Source organism: Pelodiscus sinensis, chromosome 8 (genome assembly GCF_052426305.1).
Source record: "Pelodiscus sinensis isolate ZL-2025 chromosome 8, ASM5242630v1, whole genome shotgun sequence".
Classification (NCBI taxonomy): Eukaryota; Metazoa; Chordata; order Testudines; family Trionychidae; genus Pelodiscus; species Pelodiscus sinensis.
In genome coordinates this window covers 21251645-21278094 of record NC_143059.1, presented here as the reverse complement: position 1 = coordinate 21278094, position 26450 = coordinate 21251645, and the positions used below count along the sequence as shown (strand labels likewise).

General features: G+C 44.0%; 1 protein-coding gene across 2 annotated transcripts in view; it reads left to right on the top strand.

The window, feature by feature from the left end:
• Positions 1-6835: 6835 nt before the first annotated feature.
• Positions 6836-26450, top strand: part of SLC16A9 (solute carrier family 16 member 9) — a 34226-nt gene continuing 14611 nt past the window's right edge. The window contains exons 1-5 of one of the 2 annotated variants that reach the window (XM_075934857.2): positions 6836-6973; positions 12754-13088; positions 13504-13714; positions 23953-24096; positions 26350-26445. In XM_075934857.2, coding sequence (XP_075790972.2) covers positions 13519-13714; positions 23953-24096; positions 26350-26445 — 436 coding nt within the window. In that variant the 5' untranslated portion in view covers positions 6836-6973; positions 12754-13088; positions 13504-13518. The remainder of the gene's footprint in view (positions 6974-12753; positions 13089-13503; positions 13715-23952; positions 24097-26349; positions 26446-26450) is intronic. The other variant, XM_075934858.2, reaches the window with a different exon arrangement.

Here is a 26450-nt window from a genome sequence, read left to right as displayed (position 1 = left end):
CTAGCGCATCCACATTAGGTGGACCCTGAAGCGGGGTTAAGGATGGCCGGAAGCAGTGCCGGCAGGGCATCAGATGAGGACTTAAGAGCGTGGAGATGCTGTCTCGGGCTAGCTGAGGGCTGTGCTTAAAGGGTCCCGACCCGCACCCCGGACAGACAGTTCTCAGGGGTGCCCCGCTTGCAAAGCAGTCCTGGTTTGGAGTGCCCTGAGTGCCCACACTGGGCACATCACAGCACTCGGCCATCAGCCCGGCTGCACTTGCCACAGGCTGCCATGTGGGGAGAGGGGGCAATTGGGGGGCTGCAGGAGAGCTTCCACCCCCAGAAGCCCACAGAGCCAGCCCAGTCCTCCCCATCGGGAGCTCGTGCCCCATTCCTCCCTCACCTCCTTCCACTTAACCTTCCCTAGCCCCTTTTCTTGATCTACAAAATAAAGATAACGTGTCTTCCAAAATGGAATCTGTCTTTATTGAACAAAACTGGGGGAGACTGGGAAAAGGAGGTGGGAGAGGGGAAGAGAGAGGCTGGGAGAGGGGAGGGCAACTAAAATGATCAGGGGTTGGGAACAGGTCCCATATAAAGAGAGGCTAAAGTGACTGGGACTTTTCAGCTTAGAAAAGAGGAGACGGAGGGGGGACAGGATAGAGGTCTCTAAAAGCACGAGTTGGGTGGAGAGGGTGCATACAGAAAAGTTCTTCATTAGTTCCCATAAAGAAGGACTAGAGGACACCAAAGGAAAGGAATGGGTAGCAGGCTTCAAACTAGTAACAGAAAGTTGTTCTTCACAAAGCAAAGAGTCAACCTGTGGAACTCCTTGCTGCAGGAGGCTGTGAAGGCTAGAACTGGAACAGAGTTTAAAGGGAAGTGAGATCAAGTCATGGAGGTTGGGTCCATGGAGTGGTATTAGCCAGGGGGTAGGAGTGGTGTCCCTGCTCAAGGTTTGTGGAAGGCTGGAGAGGGATGGCACGAGACAAATGGCTTGGTCACTATCTTCGGTCCATCCCCTCCAATGTTCCTAGGGTTGGCCGCTGTCGGCAGACAGGCTACTGGGCTACATGGACCTTTGGTCTGACCCAGGACGGCCATTGTAAGCTAAGGGTCGGGGGTCTCAGTGGACCTCCTTGATTCTCTTGCAGACCTGCTCTTGGGTGGCCAGGCTGGCAGCTATCCTGCCCAAGCCGACCACTTTCCTGTGCCTAGTGTGGAGATCGTGGACGAGGTCCATGATGTCCTCACTAGCCCAGGCGGGTGCCCGCCTCTTGCGGTCCCAGGCAAGCTCCCAGGAGCCGCCAGCCTGGTCCCAGGAAGAGGGGGAGGGCTGGGGGGCTTTGGGTGGGTGGCTCGATCCGTGCCAGGTGCAGGGTCTGCTTGCTGGGTGCTGGCAGGCTTGCACCTGGCACGGGCACCGTAGCCAGCCCGTGCCCCTTTAAGGGGTCCGGGGCCGGGAGGGGGGCATAGAGTTTCCCTGGTGTTGGCCAGAGTGGCCAGCAGGGAAAGCTGGGGAGGGCTAGCCTCCCACTAGTTCGAATTAAGGGGCTACACACCCCTTAATTCGAACTAGCTAGTTCGAACTAGGCTTAATCCTCGTGGAATGAGGATTGCCTAGTTCGAACTAAGCGCTCCGTTAGTTCGAATTAAATTCGAACTAACGGAGCACTAGTGTAGCGCCTATGAAAGTTAGTTCGAACTAACGTCCGTTAGTTCGAACTAACTTTGTAGTGTAGACATACCCTCACGGTATGTCTACACTACAGCATTATTTCAAAATATCTAATTTTGAAATAGTTATTTCGAAATAGCTTATTTTGAAATAACGTGTCTACACACAAAATGCATTTTGAAATAGCATTTGGCTATTTTGAAATAGTGCGTCCACATTGAGTGGACGCTGAATCGCATCAGGTCAGGAGTTACTTTGTGTGGCTGCTGCCTGAGGCTATCTGAGGCCTGTATTTAAAGGGACACCCTCCTCCCCCCCAGACATCCGGTTCTCAGCTTTCCCTGCTTGCTTGCCTACCTTGATGAGAGACAGCTAAGCATTTTGTCTCTGTGTACTCTGGTTGCCCTCACTTGGGACATCACAGCACTCTGCAACATGGAGCCAGAGCTGCCCCTGGGCTCTCTGGTGCTTCTTGTGGATGCACTGCTGTGAGCCTGGCTGCACTTTCTGCAGGCTGCCATCCAGGAGGTCCATCAGGGGGCTGTCAGTGTCCAGGAGGCCCTGCGGGAGAGCTTCCACCCTGAGGAGCACTAAGAGCCTCTCTGGTCTGCCCCACTGGGGGGTTGTGCCTCATTCCTCCCTCACGTCCTTCCACTTACCCCTCCCTAACCTTTCTTCCTGATATCAAATAAAATGCACGTATTTTCATGAACACAAACTCTCTTTATTTAACAAAACTGGGAGGGGCGGGGGAGATGAAACTCTGGTGAGACTGGGGAAAGGAGGTGGGAGAGGTGAGGGGGAAACCTGGGAGGAGGGAGCGGGAAGAGGGAAGCAAGGGGAAGAAGAGGATGGGGAAGCTCAGGGCTCAGGGTTGGGGTATCTTGCTGGACCAACTTGATTTTCATGCGAACCTGCTCCTGGGTTTGCATGTGGCCTTTGGTAGCCAGGCTGGCAGCTATCCTGCCATAGATGGCCACGTTCCTCTGTCTAGTGCGGAGATCATGGACGTTGGGGACATCCCCCCCAAACCTGAATAAGGTCCATGATCTCTGCCCTGGATCAGGAAGGCGCCCACCTTCTCCAGGCCCTGGCAGGCTCCTGGGAGCTGGCAGACTGCTCCTGGGGAGCGGTGGAAGGCTGGCTGCCAGTAGCTTGCTGGCTCATGTTTTGGGGCCACTGGGTCAGGGGCAGTGACTGCTGGCTCTGGGCTGGCAGGCTTGGAGCTGGCACAGGCACTGTGGCCAGAGTCTACCCCTTTAAGGGATCCGGGGAGAGGGGAGGGTGAGGAGTGTTCTTGGTTGGGACTGGAGTGGCCACCAGGGCTCCCTGGGAAGGTTGGAGGCCCCCTATTTTGAAATAAGTGTCTACACAGCATTTATTTCGAAATAGCTATTTTGAATTTGGCGTTATTCCTCTTGGAATGAGGTTTACCAAATTCAAAATAAGTGCTCTGCTATTTCGAATTAATTTTGAAATAGCGGTTTGGCTGTGTAGACACTAGTAAAGTTATTTCGAAATATCAGCTGTTATTTCAAAATAACTTTGCTGTGTAGACATACCCTTAAGGATGTCTACACTGCATTCCTCTTTTGAGAGAGGAATGCACATGCAACTGAGCAAAATTGAAAATGAATTTCTCGCACTTCATTTGCATCCGGCTGCTATTTCGAAATATCCTTTTTTGAGACAAAAAACCGCCGTGCATACGTGATTATTTTGAAAGAAAGCCCTTCTTTCAAAATAACCTCATTTTTTAAGGAGTAAGGTTTATTCCGAAAGAAGGGATTTCTTTCAAAATAACCGCATCTAGACAGTGTTTTTTATCTCGAAATAGGGAATGTCGAAATAGCGGCCGGATGCGATTATGCCAATGAAGCACTGGAAATTCAAATCTGCGCTTCATTTGCAATTTCACTCAGCTGCATTTGCATTCCTCTCTTGAAAGAGGAATGCAGGGAAGACATACCCTCAGTCTATAAGGTGCCACAGGACTCCTCGTCGCTTTTGCAGTCAGATTCTGTGTTTCTCTTGGGAAGCATAGCTACTTTTGGCTCTGCTCCTTCATGCAATTTCAGACACCATGGAAGCTACTCTAGATCCTCTGGATCTTGCTCTCTCTTCTACCCGAAGCATCAGTAGAGCTTTTTCTAGCCTGGGCATGTGAAATATTTTAGGAACTATGCATGGGGGTGGAAACCTACATCAGTGTCTGCCTACAATATTTCCACTGAGGAGACTGCTGACTTCATTGCCCCTCTCTCCCTGCATTCTGCTATACCTGTACAAAGAAATCTCCGAGAGATGGTCCTTGCCCTGAAGAGTTTAGAGCCTAAGCTAGAGGGACAAATTAGGGTCAAGAGGCAGAGGCAGGGACCCTGATGGGTGGGGTGGTCAGGGAATGGGAAGCAAGGGTTATTAAATAGGAAGGGGAGTCCTGGGGCCATTAAGGGGTGGGGAGCCCTAGGTAGTTGGTCAGGGAATGTGAGGTGGGGGGTTGGATGGGGACAAAGGTTGGCTGTGTGAGGAGGCACAGCCTCCTCCATCCTTCTCTACATGGTCCTCCATACACTTTCCATGCCCGATGAGGCCCTTGGGCTGAAAAGTTTGCCCATTCCTGTTCTAAGACTATAGACAACAGGTGGCTAGAAGAAATACATGTGTGAACTGAGCCTCAAAGGTGAACGCAAGCTTGTGTGTCCCAGTGTGGTGCACCAGTAAGATACTGGCTGGCTGAAGGCCCGCCTTTGGCTGCTGCTAGTATGTGCGCTGAGCAGCCACAGAGCACATAGGAGTCACTACTCATGTTTGGAGCGCTGGGCAGTAAGGTCCCTAATGCCCCAGGACGGTGTGGTGGCTACACTCCCAGACCCAAGCTCATGCCCTGCACCTGACCCTGAGCCCCTCCACACCACAACCCCTTGCCTTAACTCTCTTCATAAACCTATCCTGAGCCACTCCACCCCTACCTTGACTCTTGCACCCCCACCAATGATTCCTTTAATGTTTTTCATCTATGTGTGGAATAAATTTTATGTTCATTGAGGCATGTGTGGATGTCTGCTACCTGTAGAAACATATGCTGCAGGCTGTGGGTGGTGGTGGGCACTGATAATCAGCTGGGCAGTACCTGAATCTCTCCCTGATGGTCACACAAGCACACAGCTTACAGGGAACTCTGCTTCTCCATCCCCTGTCCTGAGACCCCCTTCCCCTTTCAAGCCCCTGCCCTGACTCCTGCGCCCCCCTTCTCTAATCCTCAGATTCCCCACACCTCTCAGCCCCAGTCATCAGCTCTCCTATACCCATAGGCATGCCAAACACTTCCTCTGAGCCCCCACTCTCTATCCCACACTTAAATTGCTTACAGCAACACCCCCCTTCCCACAGGCACTCTTGGCCCCTTCCAACAGGGGTGGATGCAATAGGACAGTATCTGTAAGAAATTTGTTATTTTCACCCCCAGGGGAGCACAAGAAATAATGAAACATGTTAGTCACCTTGATGAGCAGTGGTTCCAACATGTCAGTGCTATAACCAAAATATCAGAGACACTTTCAAAAGAAAGTATTTAATATCTTTGCTAATTTTATGTGCATAAAGGAAGGAACAATCAGTGTTACACATACAGACTGGGAAGTGACTGTCTAGGAAGGAGTATGGCAGAAAGGGACCTAGGGGTTATAATGGACCACAAGCTGAATATGTCAGCAGTGTGATGCTGTTGCAAAAAAAGCAAACATGGTTCTGGGATGCATTAATAGGTGTGTTGTGAGCAAGATACGAGATGTCATTCTTCTGCTCTATTCTGCACTAGTTAGGCCTCAGTTGGAGTACTGTGTCCAGTCCTGGGCACCGCATTTCAAGAAAGATGTGGAAAAATTGGAGAGGGTCCAGAGAAGAGCAACTAGAATGATTAAAGGCCTAGAGAACATGACCAATGAAGGAAGGCTGAAAGAATTGGGTTTGTTTAGTTTAGAAAAGAGAAGACTGAGGCCGATAGCCGTTTTCAGGTATCTAAAAGGGTGTCATAAGAAGGAGGGAGAAAACTTGTTCATCTTGGCCTCTGAGGATAGAACAAGAAGCAATGGGCTTAAACTGCAGCAAGGGAGGTTTAGGTTGGACATTAGGAAAAAGTTCCTAACTGTCAGGGTGGTCAAACACTGGAATAAATTGCCCAGGGAGGTTGTGGAATCCCCATCTCTGGAGATATTTAAGAGTAGGTTAGATAAATGTCTATCAGGGATGGTCTAGACAGTATTTGGTCCTGCCATGAGGGCAGGGGACTAGACTCGATGACCTCTCAAGGTCCATTCCAATCCTAGTATTCTATGATAATGTAGCCACCACCAGGTGCATTTGAATCTGGGACCTCTGAAACTTAGCATAGGAGACTCAACAGCTTGATCAACAAAGCCAGTTAGCACTTAGCCCATGCTGTAGAGGTCTCTTGATCTTATCTTTTGCTGTGGTCTAGGTGCCACTACATGGGACAGTGAACCACACTAGGTGTATGGGTTACCCTCACACAGGATCAATTCTGCCAGCTGATGGACCATTACTTGAACTGATGTGGTGCTTAAAAGAGGGTAGCAGCTAGTAAATGGTAGTATCAGTGGAGATGGACAGTAGCTCTGACAAATTTTGAGAAAATTCCCAACTCTTGACAGGGCCTCAGAAGTGCAGCGAAGTCCCGGAACACACATTCATAGGCAGGGCTACAAGAAACTGTTTCTTGGAGACTGTAGCTGTGGCCTGTCTGGGAAGTGGAAAGAAGTGTGAAGGCAGTGAGGAGAGGCCTGTGGAGAAGAGAGCTGGAGGAGGCCCCGGGGCTAGGTCCCAGGGTGCGAGGTGCGAGGCAATGACTTGGTTGGGGTGGGCGTAGCTGTACCTAAAGGAAGCTGCGCTAACATGGGGAAAGTTCAGGTGGCCAGAAGCTGAGAGATACGCGGCGGCGGCTGCGTGTCGGAACAACTCGGCCTGGCGCGTCTCTGCAGGGCACGTTCCTTCGGGGCCGCTTCTCCCCGGTGAGGCTCGCGGGGAAGGAGCGAGGGGCTCCGAGCGCCGGGCGGGCTGCGGGCCAAGAGACACAGGGGAGGGGGAGGCGCTCACAGGGGGAGGGGGAGGCGCTCACAGGGCTCTCCCGCCCGCCGTATCTCGGGGCGGGCGGCGGCTACAGCGCCCCGCCCGCCGGCCTCCTAGGTCCCAGCCGGTTGGGACCGGTCCGGGTCATAAATCGGCGGCGGCGAGTTCTCAGCAGCCAGCGCGGGGCCGCGTCCCCAGTGCGCTGCCGTCTGCGTCAGCGGGATCGCAGGTAACACGCGGGGCTGCCGAGCCGAGGTGCGGCGGGGGCGCTCCTGGGCACCCCGCAGGGCCAGGGGGCTCCGCGGCTCCCCCGCGGCAGCGCTGCCCTCCCCGGCCGGGCACGCTGATGCCCTGGCCCTGCGGCTTCTGCTCCCTGGGAACTCTCCAGGGCTGCCGAAGGCGGTCGCCGGGCTGGCTCAGCCACTGCGGTGGACTGGCCGCGGCTCGCCGCGGGGCGGGGTCAGCGCTCTCGGCCGTGGGCGCTGGGTCTGGGTCAGAAGCAAGTGCGAGGCGTCTGGCTTCGCACCTGCCGGGGATCGAACTCCTTCCCCTGGCTCGGCGCCGTGCGCCCAGGACGTGTGTGCCGGGACGCGCCAGACACAGGGACCGCAGTCGGGGATAGAAGAGGGAACAGATCCAGGGCACCTGGATTCTCTTGCAGGTTCTGCCACTAACTTGCTGATTGATCGCGGTAAAGCATTTCCTAGCGCGGTGCCTCAGTTGGTCCCACTTACAGGACTGGTATTTCCAATGTGTTCTATAATGTCGTTCGTAAAGGTCAGCCCAGGTCCAGGCCCTACCGCAATGGAGAGGTCCATAATTCGTACTAAAAGTACATTTTAAATTTTTCCCTGCCATAGGGTATTATGAGGCTTCATGAAAGTTTCTGAAGCATCATGTCTTATAATGCAAGAAGCTATAAAATGTAGAGTATCATTGTGTCTCATTTCCTATCACTAGGCAGCACATACAGGTACCAGATAGCATGGTGTTTTTATTATGTGCTAACATAATACTGCTCAGTATATCTCAGTGTGATAAAGAATTTCTGCTAGTGTTAGATTTGGAGTAATAATGTGTTTTATCAATTTCACAGTTGCTTTTGATTGGATAGTAATAGTTTAAAATTGGAAGCATTGTGTTTTATAAAACTTGTGCAGCAAAGAGTCCTGTTAATTCCAACCCTGGTACCTTCCCTTGCAACAAACCCCGTTGCCAGCTTTGTCCACATAGTCACTCTGCTGATACCATTAGTGGACCCAACCAAGTGAGTTATAAGATCAAGAACACATATTCCTGCGCATCCAGAAATATAATTTATGCAATCATATGCCAAAAGTGTCCGTCTGCTATGTACATTGGACAAACGTCTCACACACTTCACCAAAGGATCAATGCCCACAAAACAGATATCAGACAGGATCACAAAGAAAAAACAGTTTCTTGTCATTTCAACCAGAAAGGACATTGTCTCAACGACTTGATTACCTGCATCCTGCTTCAAAGACCTTTTAAGACTTCACTTCAAAGAGAATCCTCTGAACTGTCATTCATGCTTAAATTTGACACTTTACACTCAAATTTGAATAAAGATGCTAATTATCTTACCCATTACAAAGATAGCTTCCCCAATTATCACCTCTAATATCATTAGCTCACAGACATTTACTTCCCCCCTTCCCCCCTCCATCCCCCTTCTGTTCTGAAATTTGATTTGTCCTTTTCATATGTGTTCATTTTTTTTATTTGTATCCTTTGGTATATGTGGTTGTGACAATTTTCTTCCACTATTTGATCTGAGGAAGTGGGTCTGGCCCACGAAAGCTCATCACCTGTTAAACCATCTTGTTAGTCTTTAAAGTGCTACACAGTCCTGTTTTTTGTTTCAGCTGCACCAGACTAACACGGCTACATTTCTACCACTGTTAATTTCAGTATCTTTAAACACTCTATGTAGGGGAACCAAGAGCGCGTGGAGTGTCTAATTTCTGTTTATCCATGAATGGGATGAACTGAACAAAATTCCCTAACAGACAAGAAAAATCTTGGAATTAATCTGAGAGGAGGTCTGCTTAGCATTGATCTCTAGATGTGTCTCTGTGTAATATTAGCAAAGAGGAAGATTTGTACTGGGAGAGAGACCATGAGAATTGATGGCTATAAAACACTGCATCAATTCATAGAAAAGGGACCTCTCAGAAACCTAGGTACTTGTTGAGAAGACAGACAACAGAAGGAGTTGATATAAATTCTGACACATAAGGCTGTCTGCTTTTGACCTTTGTAACCGACATCTATTATTCAAGAAGTTTGGGGGCCATTCTTAATACTTATGGTTTCAAAAATTATTTTAATAGTATCCTGTTTGTGGCTACTAATTATTTTAACCTTTTTTGTGTATAGACTGACTAGAATTTGAAAACCATATAATTGGCTATACTTAAGACTGATGCATTTGAAGTTAGTTCATCTAAGTACACGTTGATGCGACTTCATATGGGTTTAGTTTGTGCAATGAAACTGTTATACTGTAATCAGAGTACAAAAACTTTATAGAAAAAATAGTGACAAAAAATTCATGTTCTTGAATCAAAGAATTAAGGATTAGTCGACTAGTTGCTTTCCCCGTCCCCTTGCTGCCTCTATCAGGGGAAAGAGGCAGTACTTCAAAGCAGCAGTGACACAGAGCATGGTACGGTGTTTCAAAGGGCCAGTACCGCATGGAGCTGCCCCTGGGTTCTGTGTGGAGCTGCCCCTTTGAAACGCTATGGGAGCATAGAGCCCAGCGCTGCATAGAGCTCAGGATCAGCTGTGCATCACTGCCCGTTTGATATACTGCTGTGGCCTTCCAAAGTGGCAGCGCCACGTGGAGTTCAGGGTCTTAAAGATCCTAATTCGAACTACCATTACTCCTCGTGGCTACATGCGGCACTGAGTAGGTAGTTCAAATTAAAGATCCTAATTCGAACTACCATTACTCCTCGTGGAATGAGGAGTAACGGTAGTTCGAATTAGGATCTTAAATTCGAACTACCTACTCCGTGCCTCATGTAGCCGCGGGCACAGAGTTTGGACTAAGGGGGATTTAAAAATGGTGGCGCCCAGGAACGTGCAAATAAAGCCCGGGATATTTAAATCCCGGGCTTCATTTGTAACTCCGCTTGCCCTAATTACCCTATCTAGCTCGAACTAATGAGCTAGTGTAGACATACCCGTAGATACGCTGGAGGACAGGGGTAGGGTCCAGAGTGACCTGGACAGATTAGAGGATGGGGCCAAAAGAAATCTGATGAGATTCAACAAGAACAAGTGTAGAGTCCTGCACTTGGGATGGAAGAATCCCAAGCATTGTTACAAGCTGGGGGCCGAATGGCTAAGTAGCAGTTCTGCAGAAAAGGACCTGGGGATTAGAGTGGATGAGAAGCTGGATATGTGTCAAAAGTGTGCCCTTGTAGCCAAGAAGGCTAATGGCATATTAGGGTGCATTAGGAGGAGCATTGCCAGCAGATCCAGAGATGTCATTATTCCCCTTTATTCAGCTTTAGGCTGTGTCTAAACTACATCTCTTTTCTTGAAAAAGGGATGTAAATTAGACACTTTGAAATTGCAAATGAAGCCAGGATTTAAATTTCCCGTGCTTCATTTGCATAATCGCAGCCATGGTTTTTTTTGAAATGGGGCTTTTCGAAAGAAAAACGGCTGTTTAGATGGAGATCGATTGAAAATAAAACCCTTTTTCGAAAAATCCTGCACTCATTTTTTCAGTAGTATAGCAAAGATATTGAGGGAGAATAGGGAAAAGTTAAATATAAAAATTAGACTAAATGTAGAAAGTGCATGCGAGTAACTTTAGAATAAAAAGCTACAAAAATGTTGTAATTAAGGAATAAGTACAATAAGACATAAGAGAAACTTCTACCATTTGAAAGCATGACCATTCACAACTAAAATACTCGTGTTGTCTTAACTCCATACCAATGCCCTAAAAATATGGAATGACTTAGTTCTAATCGTTCTCCTGTTTGCTGACCTCTGCTTCCTATACAGCTATCTGCTGTCAGAAAATAATGTACTTTACACATTTGTAGCTAGATACATAGTAAATTGAAGATAGTCATTCATAGAATCATAGAATCCTAGGGGTGGCAGAGACCACAGAAGGTCATCAAGTCCAGCCCCCTGCCCAAGCAGGACCAACCCCAACTAAATCAACCCAGCTAGGGCTTTGTCAAGCCGAGACTTAAAAACCTCGAGGGATGGAGATTCCACCACCTCCCTAGGTAACCCATTCCAGTGCTTCGCCACCCTTCTAGTGAAATAGTTTTTGGTAATATTTCCTACTGTAACTTGAGACCATTGCTCCTTGTTCTGCCATCTGTCACTACTGAGAACAGCCTCTCCCCATCCTCTTTGGAACCTCCCTTCAGGAAGTTGAAGGCTGCTATCAAATCCCCCCCTCACTCTTCTCTTCTGCAGACTAAATAAGCCCAAATCCTTCAGCCGCTTCTCATAGATCATGTGCTCCAGCCCCCTAATCATTCCCATCTCTTGATTTCAGATGCTGTGTTCCATTTATAGGAATCTAACATATGCACTTTAAGTCCAATTCATTTTTATTTATAGATACGTATGTATATGTGAATTTAGAGGTGAGAATTGCAAAACAATTCTCTGTTGTGCACATTTTCATTATTATACTTTAAACCTTTGCTAACTTGGTCTTAGCTCCAAAGTTTAAAATGTCAAAGCAGTGGTCTATGGCTTTCATAAAGCTTCTTGAAATATCCTTTGTGTCTCCGCTATGGCTATTACAATTTATGATTACTAAGTCAATATTACTACATAATGGAAAATTGCCATCAGTTCCTCTAAATGTTAAGTTTAAGATACAGTAGTTTAAGTGCTTTAACTATGTGTTTTCATATTTTTTAGTGATTGGGGTTTTTTTGTTGTCAAGTTTCTAATAGGTTTTTGATTATTGTAGTGTTCTTGCAATGTTGTTTTTGTGCTTAAATTACCAAGATATAGTCTTAACATGAACTCCATTTTAGCAAAGTTTTTTATCTATGAATTTCTTTGTGTTTATTACACACATTTAAAAAAAAAAAGCTTTTCTACCTATGGAGACAGTGAACAGAATAGCCTTGGGTATGTCTACACTAGCTCGTCAATTTGAGCTAGGTACGCAAATCAGGCAACCGGAGTTGCAAATGAAGCCCGGGATTTAAATATCCCAGGCTTTATTTGCATGTTCCCATCCGGCTGCCATTTTTAAATCCCCTTAGTTTAAACGAACTGCCCGCAGCTACACACGGCAGTTTAAAGTTAATCCAAACTAAGTCCTTAGTTTGGATTAACTGTTACTTCTCATGGAATGATATGTAACAGTTAATCCAAACTAAGGACTTAGTTTGGATTAACTTTAAACTGCCGTGTGTAGTTGCGGGCAGTTCGTTCGAATTAAGGGGAATTAAAAGTGGCGGCCAGACGGGAACATGCAAATAAAGCCTGGGATATTTAAATCCCGGGCTTCATTTGCAACTCCGGTTGCCTGATTTTCCTACCTACCTTGAATTAACGAGCTAGTGCAGACATACTCCTAACAGAGTCCTAACATCTGCAGAAGATAGGCAGCTAGGCACCATCTGAAGCAATGGTTCTTAACCAGGGGACCACTCAGCAGGGCCATCATTAGACTTGCTGGGACCCAGGATTTCTACATGGGGCTAAAGCCTGGGTACCAGAGCCCTACCACCTGGATTGAAGGTGAAACCTGAGCAATGTAATTTTGTGGGAACCCAGGCTGTTGCCCTGCTTGCTACCCCCAATACCAGCATAGATTTTTTTTAAAATATATATATCTATATTCAGAACACCAGGTATTGTGACAGCGGTGGGCCATGGAGGTGGGGTTTTTTTCCAGCATGTTGTTGGGAGGGGATCAGAAAGAAAAAGGCTGATTACTTCTGCTCTGGAACTTTATTTTGTGTGGTCTTTTTTGCTTTTCAGCCAGGCTCCATGATTTGTCTCCCTAGTATGTCACTACTCTCATAGAAGCTATACTTTGACTCTTAAACTGATGCTCTGCAGATCTGCTTATTATATCTGCTGAAACAGAGGGCCTGATCCACACTCTACAAATGCTTCAGCAGCTACTGTGTACTTTAAACAAACAGCAGGGAGAGAAATCTAGAAATGATGCAGAAATAAAGAGAGAAATTGAATAACTCAAGGAAACTGACTAGGAAGCCAGAATGACTGCAGGATCTACCAGAGTTAGGCGACTCCTGCAAAACTTGGAAACCCTTCATGCACTTTGAGCTGATGGTTGGGTAGAAGCCAAGGTGAGTTTAGGAGTTGTATAGTCTAAAGCAGTTTTATTTTTGATTAAATTTTCCCTCCTTCTGAGCCCTCTACAATTGGCCTCATGGTAATTAAAGCACATCTATCTGGGTGAATACAAAGAAGAGTTAAGTGGTATAAGTGTATATATGTATGGCTTACCACTGACATTTCAGGTCTTGTTAGATCTTGTGCATGTTTTACAAGAAAGGCGAGTGACGTTTGAAGTATCATATTTGTTCCTTCCAAGCAGGGTTGCTTGGTTACTGTCGAAGAACCCTTCTGCTGTATGGATTTTTTGCTTGGTTAATTTGACAAGTTCAGCTCTGTGTACAAAAAAAACCCCAACAACAAATGTAAGCAAGTGTAGACTAATTCATATTTTCAATGTTATGTTTTGTTCTCTGCTTTGTACAGAACCAACACTAAAAAATGGTATTGCTGAAATCACCAGATGGTGGATGGGGCTGGGTGATTGTCCTTGTTTCCTTCTTTACTCAGTTCTTCTGTTACGGGTCTCCATTAGCAGTTGGAGTCTTGTATCTGGAATGGTTGGATACTTTTGGAGAAGGAAAAGGAAAGACTGCTTGGGTTGGATCCCTTGCAAGTGGAGTCGGATTGCTTGCCAGTAAGTCTAGAAGCAATATGTGTTTATAAATTACATGCTTTTCACATTTTATATAGATTTAACAGCTATTAATACTTTTAAAATGCACTAAATGATGAATTTAAGAATGGATTCTACAAAGGATTTCCATACTGTATTTTGTTTTAATCCAAGCTGGTTAATGGCATATTCGTAGCAACATTGTTGTACACTAAAAAAAAAAATGCAAAAATCTTACAATGTCAGTCTAACAAAAAGCTTGCCACTAATAAAGTTATCCTAAGGATAAACACAAAATAACTTAGTTTAGTAAATTAAAAATAGCTGAGAAAAATTGCTTCTGTGAATTCTTATACTGCGAATAAAAATAAGAGTTTGTGAGGCGCATAAATGTGTCCTTTTGCTGAAAGCAGAACACAACCATTATCCTGGCAATGATTTGTTGGATCAAAAGGAGAGATCAGTTAAGGGACTAGTTTGTAATTTTTCAAGCTTGAGAAATTAAATTATTAAAGGAAGTGAATAGTTCAGTTCCACTTTTACTCAAGGAGAAACTCCCACTAAAGTCAGAAAAGGCAGTAATGGGGAGCTTTTCTTGAATGTGTGCATAATTCCAAGAGGATCAGATGGATCTTCGGTGATTATTTTCTGGCATGCCTATAGATGAAATAACAGTGTATGACTTTAATACAGAACACAGATTATAGAACTGTGCAACATTGCTAGTTTTCACTATCCAGTCCTCTTCTGAAGTGAGGGACTGGCTTGTGTTTAATGTCCTTTGTATGCTTTGCAGTGATACCATTTCTCCATCCTCTTATTGACCCAAGCGTCCTCTGGGCAGAGCACTCGCAGAATATGGGAGACCTAGTTCAAATTTCTTCACTAATGTGAAGGTGGGAATTGAACCAGGTCTTTGATCTGTCTCTTGCACATCCTCTACTGGTGTTAAAGCTGTTCCACTTCATATGATAATTAGTATTCTTGGGACCAGAGAGAACTTGAAAGTGATTCTATAGTACAGTGACGAGGCACTCATGAAGGTGCGAGAAGAGCTAGATTTGAATCTCTGTTCCACATCTGGTACATAGGGATTTAAACCCCAGTATACCATATCCTGAGAGCATATCACTTGGGCTACTGATACATTTCTCTGTTACTATTTTCATATAGTTTTTGGTGTTTTAGAGCACAATAATATCTGAGGACTTCCCCACTGATATAGAAAATGAGAGCTAAGTTCTCTTATTTATGGTGGTGTAAATCTGGTGTAGCTCCATTGATGGCCAGGAGATTATAGTACACCAATGTGCTGAAGCAAGAATGTGTCCTCAAATGTGCACTTTTCAGACTGGCACTGGAAACAGTGTTCTTTAAAAATACTTATCTATGTATTCTCTCTCATCGGTTCAGTGTTTTCAAAAATCTAAATGTCAGACCTGCTGATTATAGTGAGTTTTAACTCCTTCCCTTAGGAAAGAGTACAAGGCTGCTCAGATTACATGAGACTCATAAAGAGGTGAACTAGAAATCGAGTTGCACTTTGGACTTTCTTTGGACTTCTTTTTTGGTACGAATGTCAGATAAGTTTAGTTTCCCACTTGTTCTATCTCAGATATAATCTTGGCAATATCTCAGACAGAAAAACTTCAAAAACAGATTGCAGAGAGAAACTGCTGATCTAGAATTCATATGGAAATTTGACAGCCTCAACAAAGGTCTAAATAAACATATGGAGCGGTTCTCGCATTACAATAGATAACTTCCTATTCAAGTTTTCCCACTTCTCACCACTGTTAGAGATGAGTTATATCCATTCTGATTTAGTTAGCACTGATGTCACAGTCCCATGTCTATGTCCCCTTCCCCGCTTCATCTGAAGAAGTGAGTTGTAGTTTATGCTCTAATACCCCAATAAATTTGTTAGTCTTTAAAATGCCACCAGATTCCTTATAAGTAAGGTGTCTTATGTCAATATGGTTTAAAATAAAGGGTGTCTTTTTGTGGCATCACAACCTAGTTTAGTCACAACCTTTTCATGTTCAGATTAGAAATTGTGTACCAATCAAAAAAAGGGGTTATAAAATATTCTCTATTAAAATGTGACACACAAGCCTTTCAGTAAAGCTATTGTTAATTCTCTGCATGATTTATTTTTATAGAGGATACAAAGAAGACTTAAGTACAGAAGGAAACTACTCTTTAATTCTATTGATATTAATCTCAGCAATGGGAAAGTAATTTTTTCCCCTAGTTCTAGCCATTTAGGTTATTGTGAATGTCTATTAAAAAGTGAGAATTTTAATTATGTTCCTAAACTCCTTCTCCCTTTAAAATCATTTCTAAATTTTATAGCTACTTGATATTGACACCAAAATAAAATCAAACCATGCAATATACTGAACTCCAATTTCATCACCTCCCTCAAAACAACCATCTGTTCCTTCTTCTCTCCCCAAAATCACCCAATAGCTGAGCCTGTGCAATATTGCATTATAGCACTTTATAGTTGATGGCATCACAACATCCTGCAGTACAGGAGACAATTAGAATATTTTTTTAAAAAATGTGGAAGAGAAATAGAGACTATAAATTTGCTTTAAATATTTAATCAAGGTAAACGTGTGGAATTCTCTTGGTGGTTTTAACTATCGAGTACATAACTCTTCCATTAGGTTAAATTTTGCATAGTTTTTTACAATGATTTTTTAAGACACCTTTCAGTGAATACAGAGTTAAGGCCCAATATTGCCTGTATACAACTCCAACAGTAGTCAGTGGGAGCTACAAATGGACATCAGAGATCAGAATCAGCGATTATGCCCAAAGCTTTGTCATTTTAAGATTAACGGAATCTTTTCAAACAGGTTTTGAAAAATGAAATCTATTAATCAGTCACAAGTAGGTTGCTTTCCAATGTGAAAGAGCTTTTGGGACCAAGAGGAAGCATTTGGAAGTTTTCTTTCAAAGGTGTGGAGACCTGTTAGTTTGAAACATCTTATTATGTAGATATCTGACTGGAAATAAAAATAGCTTAACCTTTGCCTAAGAGGACTAAATATCATGGTTACATTGCATGCTCATTAAACAGATTCAGGTAGGTATTTGTTATTTGGACAGGCCAGATTAATGACTATAGTAATTAAAGATAGATTTTTTTCCATTCTCATTTTTGCTAAAATCATAAAAAGCAAGGAATAGCAAATTGAGGGGGAAAAGTAAAGAGACAGATTTACTGATGGTTTGCAAAGCAGAACGAAATCCTATTGTCTATAAAGAATAATAACTGTCTAGGAACCTCTGGACTGAAGCCTCTGCCTTGCATAGAATATGTCCGCAGTGGCCAAATGATCTAATTACAGTAGTTGTGTCTTGTAAAGATGGAGCTTGAGGTCTATATGTCTTCCTTGTAGCTTTCTAATGAGGTGTTTTGCCTTAACTGTAGGCAATTTAAGGTCCTTAATAATCTTGCTGGAAAGACTAAAGCGATTGAGTCAGGGTATGTCTACACTACCCTCCTAGTTCGAACTAGGAGGGTAATGTATGCATACCGCACTTGTAATGAAGCCCGGGATTTGAATTTCCCGGGCTTCATTAGCATAAGCGGGGAGCCGCCATTTTTAAATCCCCGCTGCTTCGAACCCCGTGTAGCGCGGCTACACGGGGCTCGAACTAGGTAGTTCGGACTAGGGTGCCTATTCCGAACTACCGTTACTCCTCGTTTCCACGAGGAGTAACGGTAGTTCGGAATAGGCACCCTAGTCCGAACTACCTAGTTCGAGCCCCGTGTAGCCGCGCTACACGGGGTTCGAAGCAGCGGGGATTTAAAAATGGCGGCTCCCCGCTTATGCTAATGAAGCCCGGGAAATTCAAATCCCGGGCTTCATTAGCAAGTGCGGTATGCATACATTACCCCGCTAGTTCGAACTAGCGGGGTAGTGTAGACATACCCTCAGATATTTGTAAGTCTTCTGACATCAAGCTCACGCTGAAGATTGTCCTGCAAATGTTTAGCAACTGTGAGGAAGTAATTACTACTTAGGAACCATTGGGAGATTACTTTACGTAAGAAATGAGTTTGTCTGACAATTATTTTATCTTGGGGAAAGCCACTGTATGATTCTTCCATGGAAAGTGCTGTTGTGTCTGGCACTCTCCTATCCAAGATAATGGCTACTAGAAAGCATATTTTATTGACAGATAGTAGATATTTTATATGCATGGCCCTAAAGATAGGAAAAGAAATCCCATCTGAACAGAGTTTAAATCCGATTCCAGAAAGATGGCTAATACAGGAGTTTCCCCTAGTTTAACTGCACCTAGAAATGTGAGAATTTGGGGATGTGAAGTATTAAAAGATTCAGCATCTGAATTAAGAGCACACCTGAAAAAGGACATTTAAAGAAATTATTCTTAAACTTAGAGCCACAGCATCTTGAAAACATTGTAGAATATTTCACGTCTGTCTACTAGCTTCACTTGCTTTTCCTGCATTAAGGTTTTGAGATAAAGACTATAAGCTTTCTGGAAATAATTTGAATTATTTCTGCAGAATATCTTGCTTCTATTAGAATCTTTGTTCAAAATCCCATGAAGTTAGAATCCAATGTATGTGTCCTTTGAGACTGAATGTCAACTTGGGGCTGGAGGCAGAGAGAGAGAGAGAGAGAGAGCGATGTGCTGAGCTATTAATCATAGAATCCTAGAGGAAGAGACTTCCGGAGGACGCTGAGTCCAGCACCCTGCCCAAAGCAGGACCAGCCCCAACTACATCATCCCAGCAAGGCTTTGTGAAGCCAGGACTTAAAAACCTCTAGGGATGGTACTTCACCACCCTCCTAGGGAAATAGTTTTTCCTAATGTCCAACCTAGAACTCCCCCACTGTAACTTGAGACCATTGCTCCTTGTTCTGCCATCTGTCACTACTGAGAACAGCCTCTCTCCGTCCTTTTTGGAATCTCCCTTCAGGAAGTTGAAGGCTGCTGCCAAATCATCCTTTGCTCTTCTCTTCTGCAGACTAAACAAGCCCAAATCCCTCAGTCTCTCCTCATAGGTCATGTGCTCCAGACCACTAATCATTTTGGTTTCCCTCCTCTGGACCATCTCTAATGCGTCCACATTCTTTCTGTAATGGGGGGTCTAGAATTGGATGCAATATTCCAGATGCAGCCTCACCAGTGCAGAATAAAGGGGAATAATCACTTCTCTAGATCTGCTGACAGTGCTCCTACTAATGCACCCTAATATGCCATTAGCTTTCTTGGCTACAAGGGCACACTGTTGACTCATATCCAGCTTTTCATCCACTATAATCCCCAGGTTCTTTTCTGCTGAACTGCTACTTACCCATTCGGTCCCCAGCCTGTAACAACGCTTGGGATTCTTCCATACCAAGTGCAGGACTCTGCATTTGTCCTTGTTGAACCTCATCAGATTTCTTTTGGCACAATCCTCTAATTTGTCTAGGTCACTGTGGACACTATCCCTGCCCTCCAACATATCTACCTCGCCCCCAGCTTAGCGTCATACGCAAACTTGCTGATGGTGCAATCCACCCCCTCGTCCAGGTCATTAATCAAGTTGCTGAACAAAATGAGCCCTAGAACTGATCCTTGGGGCACTACACTTCAAACCGACCGCCAGCCTGACATCGAGCCATTGATCACTAACCATTGGGCTCGACAGTCTAGCCAGTTTTCTATCTACTTTACAGTCCATTTATCCAATCTATACCTCCTTAACTTGCTGGCAAGAATATTGTGGGAGACGGTTTCAAAAGCTTTGCTGAAGTCAAGGTATATCACATCCACTGACTTCCCCATGTCCACAAAGCCAGTTACCTCATCATAGAAGCTAATCCGATTGGTCAGGCAAGACTTGCCCTTGATGTTAACTATTTCTGATCACTTTCCCCTCTTCCAAGTGCCTCAAAATGGATTCCTTGAGGATCCCTTCCATGATTTTACCAGGGACTGAGGTGAGGCTGACCGGTCTATAGTTCCCTGGATTGTTCTTCCTCCCTTTTTTATAGATGGGCACTGCATTTGCCTTTTTCCAATCATCCGAGACCTCTTCCGATGTCCACGAGTTTTCAGAGATAATGGCCAAAGGCTCTTCAATGACATTTGCCAACTCCCTCAGTACCCTCGGATGCATTAAATCCAGACCCATGGATTTGTATATGTCTAGCTTTACTAAATAGTTCTTAAACTGTTCTTTCTCCACTGAGGGCTGCCTGCCATCTTCCCATACTGCATTGCCTAGTGCAGTAGTCTGGGAGCTGACCTTGTCTGTGAAAGCCAGGAAAAAAGAGCTTTGGGTACTTCAGTTTTTCCCACATCATCTGTCACTCGGTTACCTCCCTATTAATTAATGTCCCTTTGAAATCTGAATAAAGGAGAGATTATGTCTCCTTGTGTGAGATTCTGCTTTTACTAAGGGTTTTTCTACACTGCACTGTAACTTGAAATAAGATACGTTATTTGAGCTATGCAAATGGTGTATCTTATTTCGATGCTAATTTGAAATAGCATTTCGAAATAAAGCGCTATTCTGAAATGTCCCTTACTGTTGGAGGCAGGGTACTGGACTCGATGACCTCTCGAGGTCCCTTCCAGTCCTAGTATTCTATGATTCTTTGTAGAATTAGGTTTACAGGGAAGTTGGAATAGCGAGCCCAAAAAAATGCACTTGCTGTGGAGATGTGGGATAGCTATTTCAGGATACTCTAGTAATATCGTGAAATAGCATTGCAGTGTAGACATAACCTAAGAGTGAAACAATTTACCGATAGAGGATCAGCGTGGGGCTTCCTTTGTAATAGCTATTCGGGCATTCCTTTTGGTGGTATATAGATCCATCACTGGAATGCCAAATTTCTTTGTTACAAAGTAGTGAGAGAATGCGTTGATAATGCAGCCATGAGATGCTTTTTCCTCGGGGAAGTGGGGAGGGAGGAACGATAGTCTTTATTCCTCCCCTCCCCCATCATTGTTTTCTCTCTTCATCACCAACCCTCGTTTGGAATGACACATCTTTCAATGAGGCATGTTTGATGTGGCTCCTCTTGACCCTATTAAAGCTGTTCATGATTGTGCTCAAACAAGGTAACAGGTTGTAAGAGAGTAGTATGTGGAAGCACTTCTCACAGGGCTGCATGTTTCCACTTTTCTGGCATGGGAACAAAGAACCAAGCTTACTGCTTCAACTCTGATCTTCTGCTTGGTAAATTGTTGAATTACTGCTGGCCTACCAAACAATAGTGGGAAGCTATGGAAGAAGAATATCCTGGAATTTGGAGATTATCTTCATAAAAAGTGGAACAAGGAAACACTGTTTCTCTTGTTCATAGGATACTGGCCAAGAAATAGAGAAAGAAGGGAGTACAGATTGCTCTGCTCAGTGGAATTTTTACCACTGCCTAATGTTTTTGGTATAGGAAAACTTCTTATATAAGACACAGGCATAATCATTTGCATTTTATTTTTAAATCTTGTGGTTTTAAAAACACCAATTTTAATTTGCCATTTTACTAATTAATTAATTTAGCTGTTGTTGTGCTGCAGTTCCTTCAGGCAGCTGGGCATTCCCCTTGCTCTCTTCTGCCACTCCTTTTTATATGGCTCTTCTGGGCCGTGATTGGTTGCTTCCCGTGCAGCCTTGCTAGCTTGCTTGGAGGACCTCTTCACTGAACCCTTCATGGAATGGGAGTGGCACAGTCCAGAGGTCTCCAGCAGAGACCCTTTGGGCTTATTCCACCTCCTCACTCCGTCACACTAGCTTCCTCACCCTTTTTAAAATCAGAATAACCAGCCTCCACAGTCAAGCTCCTGGTTTGTTCCACTAACACTTTCTCCCTTACCTGGATAGAGCCCTCATTTAAATCATCTTGAAGAATCCTAAAGCTATCTGTGATCTGCCTTGCACTTTACCTATAGTCCGCTCCGGGTGCCAAATCTGTACTCCATCCTGGCCTGCTTCCCACAAGTGCTTGTGCTTGTGCTTGTGCTGATAACTACACAAAAACCCTTGCCTACATCCCAGTTGTTTGTTCCCACCTACACCAGTTCACAATTGCTATTTTCCTTCTGTTACCCACCTTGCCTGAATGCCCATCTTCTGGAAATTCCGTGTTTCACCTTAACATAAGCATGACTAATTTGATAAATGTCATCTAGTTCAGGAGAAGTCTCTATTAGTGACATCTTCTAGAATTACGATTAGACATGGGCCCTTATTTTTGCAGCTCAAAGCCACTGTTAGTTACAAGTTATATGTAACACTATGAGTTTGTGTGACGCTTTAACCAGAAAGGGTATAGAGCCTCAGTGAGAGAAAGCAGCTTCTTACAATATCTTTGGTTGAGGCTACAATATTGAGTTTATGTATCATTGTTGTCTGGGGATTGCAGGTAATTCTGTGATAGAGTGTGAATACCATTCTTCCAGGAATTAAGACCAGTGGGGAATGATTAGGCAAATGTACTCAAGTTGTAATTCCTCCAGAGACTAGGTATCATCTAATGCAGGGGTGGGCAATAATACAGTGGCGGTTCACCAGGATTAGCCCCTGGTGGGTTGCTGCCACTATATTTACCTGCACCTCTACAGGTATGGGAGATCGCAGCTCCTAATGGCTGGGAATGGTGATCCCTGGCCAATGGGAACTGTGATTCCCCTGTACTTGGGGAGGCACAGGTAAATATGGGGGAATGGGGGCCCACCAGTGCCTAACCTTGGCAGACTAGATCTGTCCTATGGGATGGTATTTCCCACCTTTCATCTAATGAGACTCACAGACACTGGTTCAAAATAGATCCTCCCAAAATCAACAGGTGAAAGGATAAGTGAAATAGCCTGTATTTAAATTGAGTCGGGGCTTTCTTTCTGACCCAGTGAATAAACAGAATCATCTGAAATTGGGGATGATCTCTGGTAAACTTATGAGTATGCATGTTGATTCTTTCATTATTTTTATGTTTTCTCTTGTGCTTACATCTTAAGAATAAATTTGCTGACTAAAAGCTGTCCTGTAACTTAACTGTGGGCAATTAACCTGGTTGTAGACTCTGATGAGAAAGACAAGCACAGTTTGGCTTGGTGGTGAACTCAGTTCAGCAGGGAACTGCAGCCTGGAAAAACCCTGGCTAGGGAGAGATACAGTCTCTACCCACGAAAGTAGAGAAACCAGGAGCCTAGAGTGGCTGCTCTTGCTGGACTAAAATGGGGAATGAAGGGTGCAATTTCCCTGAATTGTGCCAGTCCCTGCCTCACATTTAAAAATATAGGCTCTGTTCAGTAGCCTCCTCCTCTGCGAAAAGGTGAGGGAGAAGTGTGGAAAATGGAGGTGTTGAAGTGTGGGTAATCGTGTAACTGCTGAGGTTTTTCAGCGGTTACTCGCACCTGCAGCTGGCACCTGTCTGCCTCCCTGTGCTGCGGCTCCACGGGAGCCGGTTTTTAAGCATGATGCGCATTGGCTCCAACCTGCAGCCCCACTCCTGGCAAGCTGGCTGCTACCTCCATGCTTCTGCCTCTAATACAGATTTTCATGACCACTGTTTCAGCTAAAGTGCTTCCTTGGTAGCTATGGTGGATGCTAAATCTCTCATAGCATGCCAGTTTTAAAATAAACACCAGAAAAGATTTTTTTTAATTATCTCTATCAAAATAGTCTATTTGTAGTCAAGCTTTCATTTCCCAAAAGATTTTGGGGGAAAGGTAATACAGAGTAGATGTTTTCTTTCTGTAAGCACCAGATGGCACTGTTGCCATGAACGTAAGGAAAAATTAATAATAAAGGGACAAGGTGGGTGAAATAATACCTTTTACCAACAGACACTGTTCAGTAAAAGAGACAGGCTTTTTAGGACCTGAAGAAGAACTCTGTCTCTTTCACAACCAAAAGTTGTTCTATTAAAAGAGATTACTCTCTAATATGCTGGGACCAACATGACTTCAAAAATAAAAAAATCTTGCAATTTTTAAATGTTATAGTACTAGGCTTTTCTAAAAACATTTTCCTTGTAGTATTTGTGACTGTGAATGGAACTTTAGACTGCATAATACATGCAAGTGTGTTGTGACATTATACAGTAGTCCAAGATGTACTGTATTGAAGACTATAGTATCATTAAGGATTCTGAATAGTTTTTAAGAACTACACCAGAGATGTTACTGTGACAGAAAACTTTGAATTCTTGTTTACTGGGATAGATATGTAAAAGTTATTTTCTTTATTCTCTTCTTCCCCGTTCCTATAGGTCCTATCTGTAGTGCATGTGTATCTTCTTTTGGAGCAAGACCTGTGACAATCTTCAGTGGCTTTATAGTGGCTGGTGGCCTGGTGCTGAGCAGTTTTGCACCAAATATCTATTTTCTGGTTTTTTCATATGGCATTGTAGTTGGTAAGATCTTTGTTTATATTAGACTAATTTGTTGTTCATATTAGACTAATTTAATCATTCTGAAACTGTGTTGAATTTGTATAAAGGTTGTTATTTTCAGAATAAGGACCAGATTTGGCAAATACACATGCAGGTCTTACTTTTGGGGCTATGAGTGGGCCTAGGGGTCTGTTGCACATTTGCAGTTGTAGTTGTTGGGACTGGAGACCTTAGTTATCAAGGCCTAGAGAACTATTTGAAGTTTTCTCCCAGAGCTGTGAAACTGTAAACTCATAAGACTTAAAGCTTTTAAAGAATTACATAGTAGAAGTAGGGTTGCCAGATGGTTTCAGAAAAAATACCGAACAACCAAAAAAAAAAAAACCACGCCAGGAAAAAGTTTGTTGAGCAGGCTCCCTCCATATTAAGCTGGACAACCCAGGATATTCGTCTCCTGAATGGGAAAAAATTAGAAAGTACCGGACATTTTAGGTGTCCGGTATTTTCTGAATTTTTTACTGGACAGGAGGCGAAAATAATGGACTCTCCGGTTCAATACCGGACACCTAGCAACCCTAAGTAGAAGGAATAATTATTTTATTAATTTTAGTTAACAAACCAGAAATCATTGCATTTTTTTATCTAATTGAATTCAAAGTGACAGTTACATGAAACAGCTGTATTCCAGCCAGCTTGCAACCAGCCAATCTGTTTGAAATAATTTGATATAGAGTAAAACAAAGGAGAGACGCATTCCTATTTGATCATGATTGGATTAGTATTGTAATCTGAAACTACCCAGGACACATTAGCAATTTGATAGTTTGTGAAATCAGTCATAGCAATTTGGAAGGAAGACAATAAAGCAGTAGTCATTGGTAGAGTATGTGACTTTAAACAGGAAAATTAACATTGAAATTTCCCTATTTGTGTCCTTTTACTTGTCTAAAGTCACTCCTGCCATTTTTAAACGATAGTCTGGCTATAGATGTACAACATTAAGGTAGTTGTGATATAGACTAAGAAAACATATCATAGATCAATTATGCTCTTTATTTGTTGGGACTGGAGACCTAGAACAAACAAATTGATGTATTTTTTTAAAAGGTATTGCTTGTGCTTTGAAAGTAAGTTTTTACAATTCAGAAGCATGGTGGTGGTTTTTTGGTTTATTTTAAAACCTGCATAGAAAGATACATGTGAATTTTTCTGATGTAAGGAAAAACAAACAATAAAGGTAACTTGAGGGAAACAAGAATGTAAACCAGTGGTGGGCAAATACTGGCCCACAGGCCGGATGCAATTCCTGAGGGTTAACCTGCTGCTATGTTTACCTGTACTTCTGCAGATATGGCTGCAGATCACCATTCCTGACCTATGGGAGCTTTGAAAAGTGGTGTCCTGTATAGGGATGTGAATGATTTAAACTAGTATTTCTCAGAGTGGTCTGCGAAACCACGCTGAGAAACCTGCTAACTGGCTGCTCCAGTGTGTTTATTTACTGGCTCCGCAGTGACGGAGCCTTGTGGTTCCATTGGCTCCGATTTGCCATTTGCAGTCAAGAGGAGCTGCAGGAAGTGGCTGTGGCTCCTCTTCTCTGCAAATAGTGAACCGGAGCCAATGGGAGCTGCAAGACTCCATGGCCGCAGAGCTGGTAAGTAAACACACCGTTGCGGCCAGTTAGCAGGTTTCTCAACGTGGTTTTGCGGACCACTTTGAGAAACACCAGTAAACAGTAAGCCTCACCCATTATGGGGCTGCTCTGGGCCACAGGTGGGGACTGCTCTGGCTGGTGGGGGTAGGGGAGGCCTGGACCAGAGCAGCCCCCCACTTGCCTCCCCTTAATCGGTCAACCAGTTAAACAATATATTTAATAGGTTAACCAATTACACAGGATTTTACATCCCTACTATCAGTCTGCACCACTTCCCGCAGCTCCCATTAGCCAGGAATGGTGATTTGTGGCCAGTGGGTGCTGCAAGCACCTGTACCTGAAGAGGTGCAGGTAAATAAGTAGTGGAAGCCCTCCAGGGGCTAACCCTGGTGAGCCAACTCCATCTTATTGCCCACCTCTGATGTAGACATAAGACTGTATTTATGGGTTGAATCTTCACATTCAGTTTTTAACGGTATTTCTTAATTATACTGTTCTGCATCTTTTAACTGAAAGTTGCCAAGCAAAGTTCAAGTAAGTTCTTGAAGTTTCTAAAAAGGTAAACTATATAACATTTTACAGGATGCCTTATTTGTTAATAAACTTCCTATATTTATTAGGGCTTGGCTGTGGCTTATTATATACTGCAACGGTAACCATCACCTGTCAGTATTTTGATAAACGTAGAGGCCTTGCACTTGGTTTGGTTTCAACAGGTAAG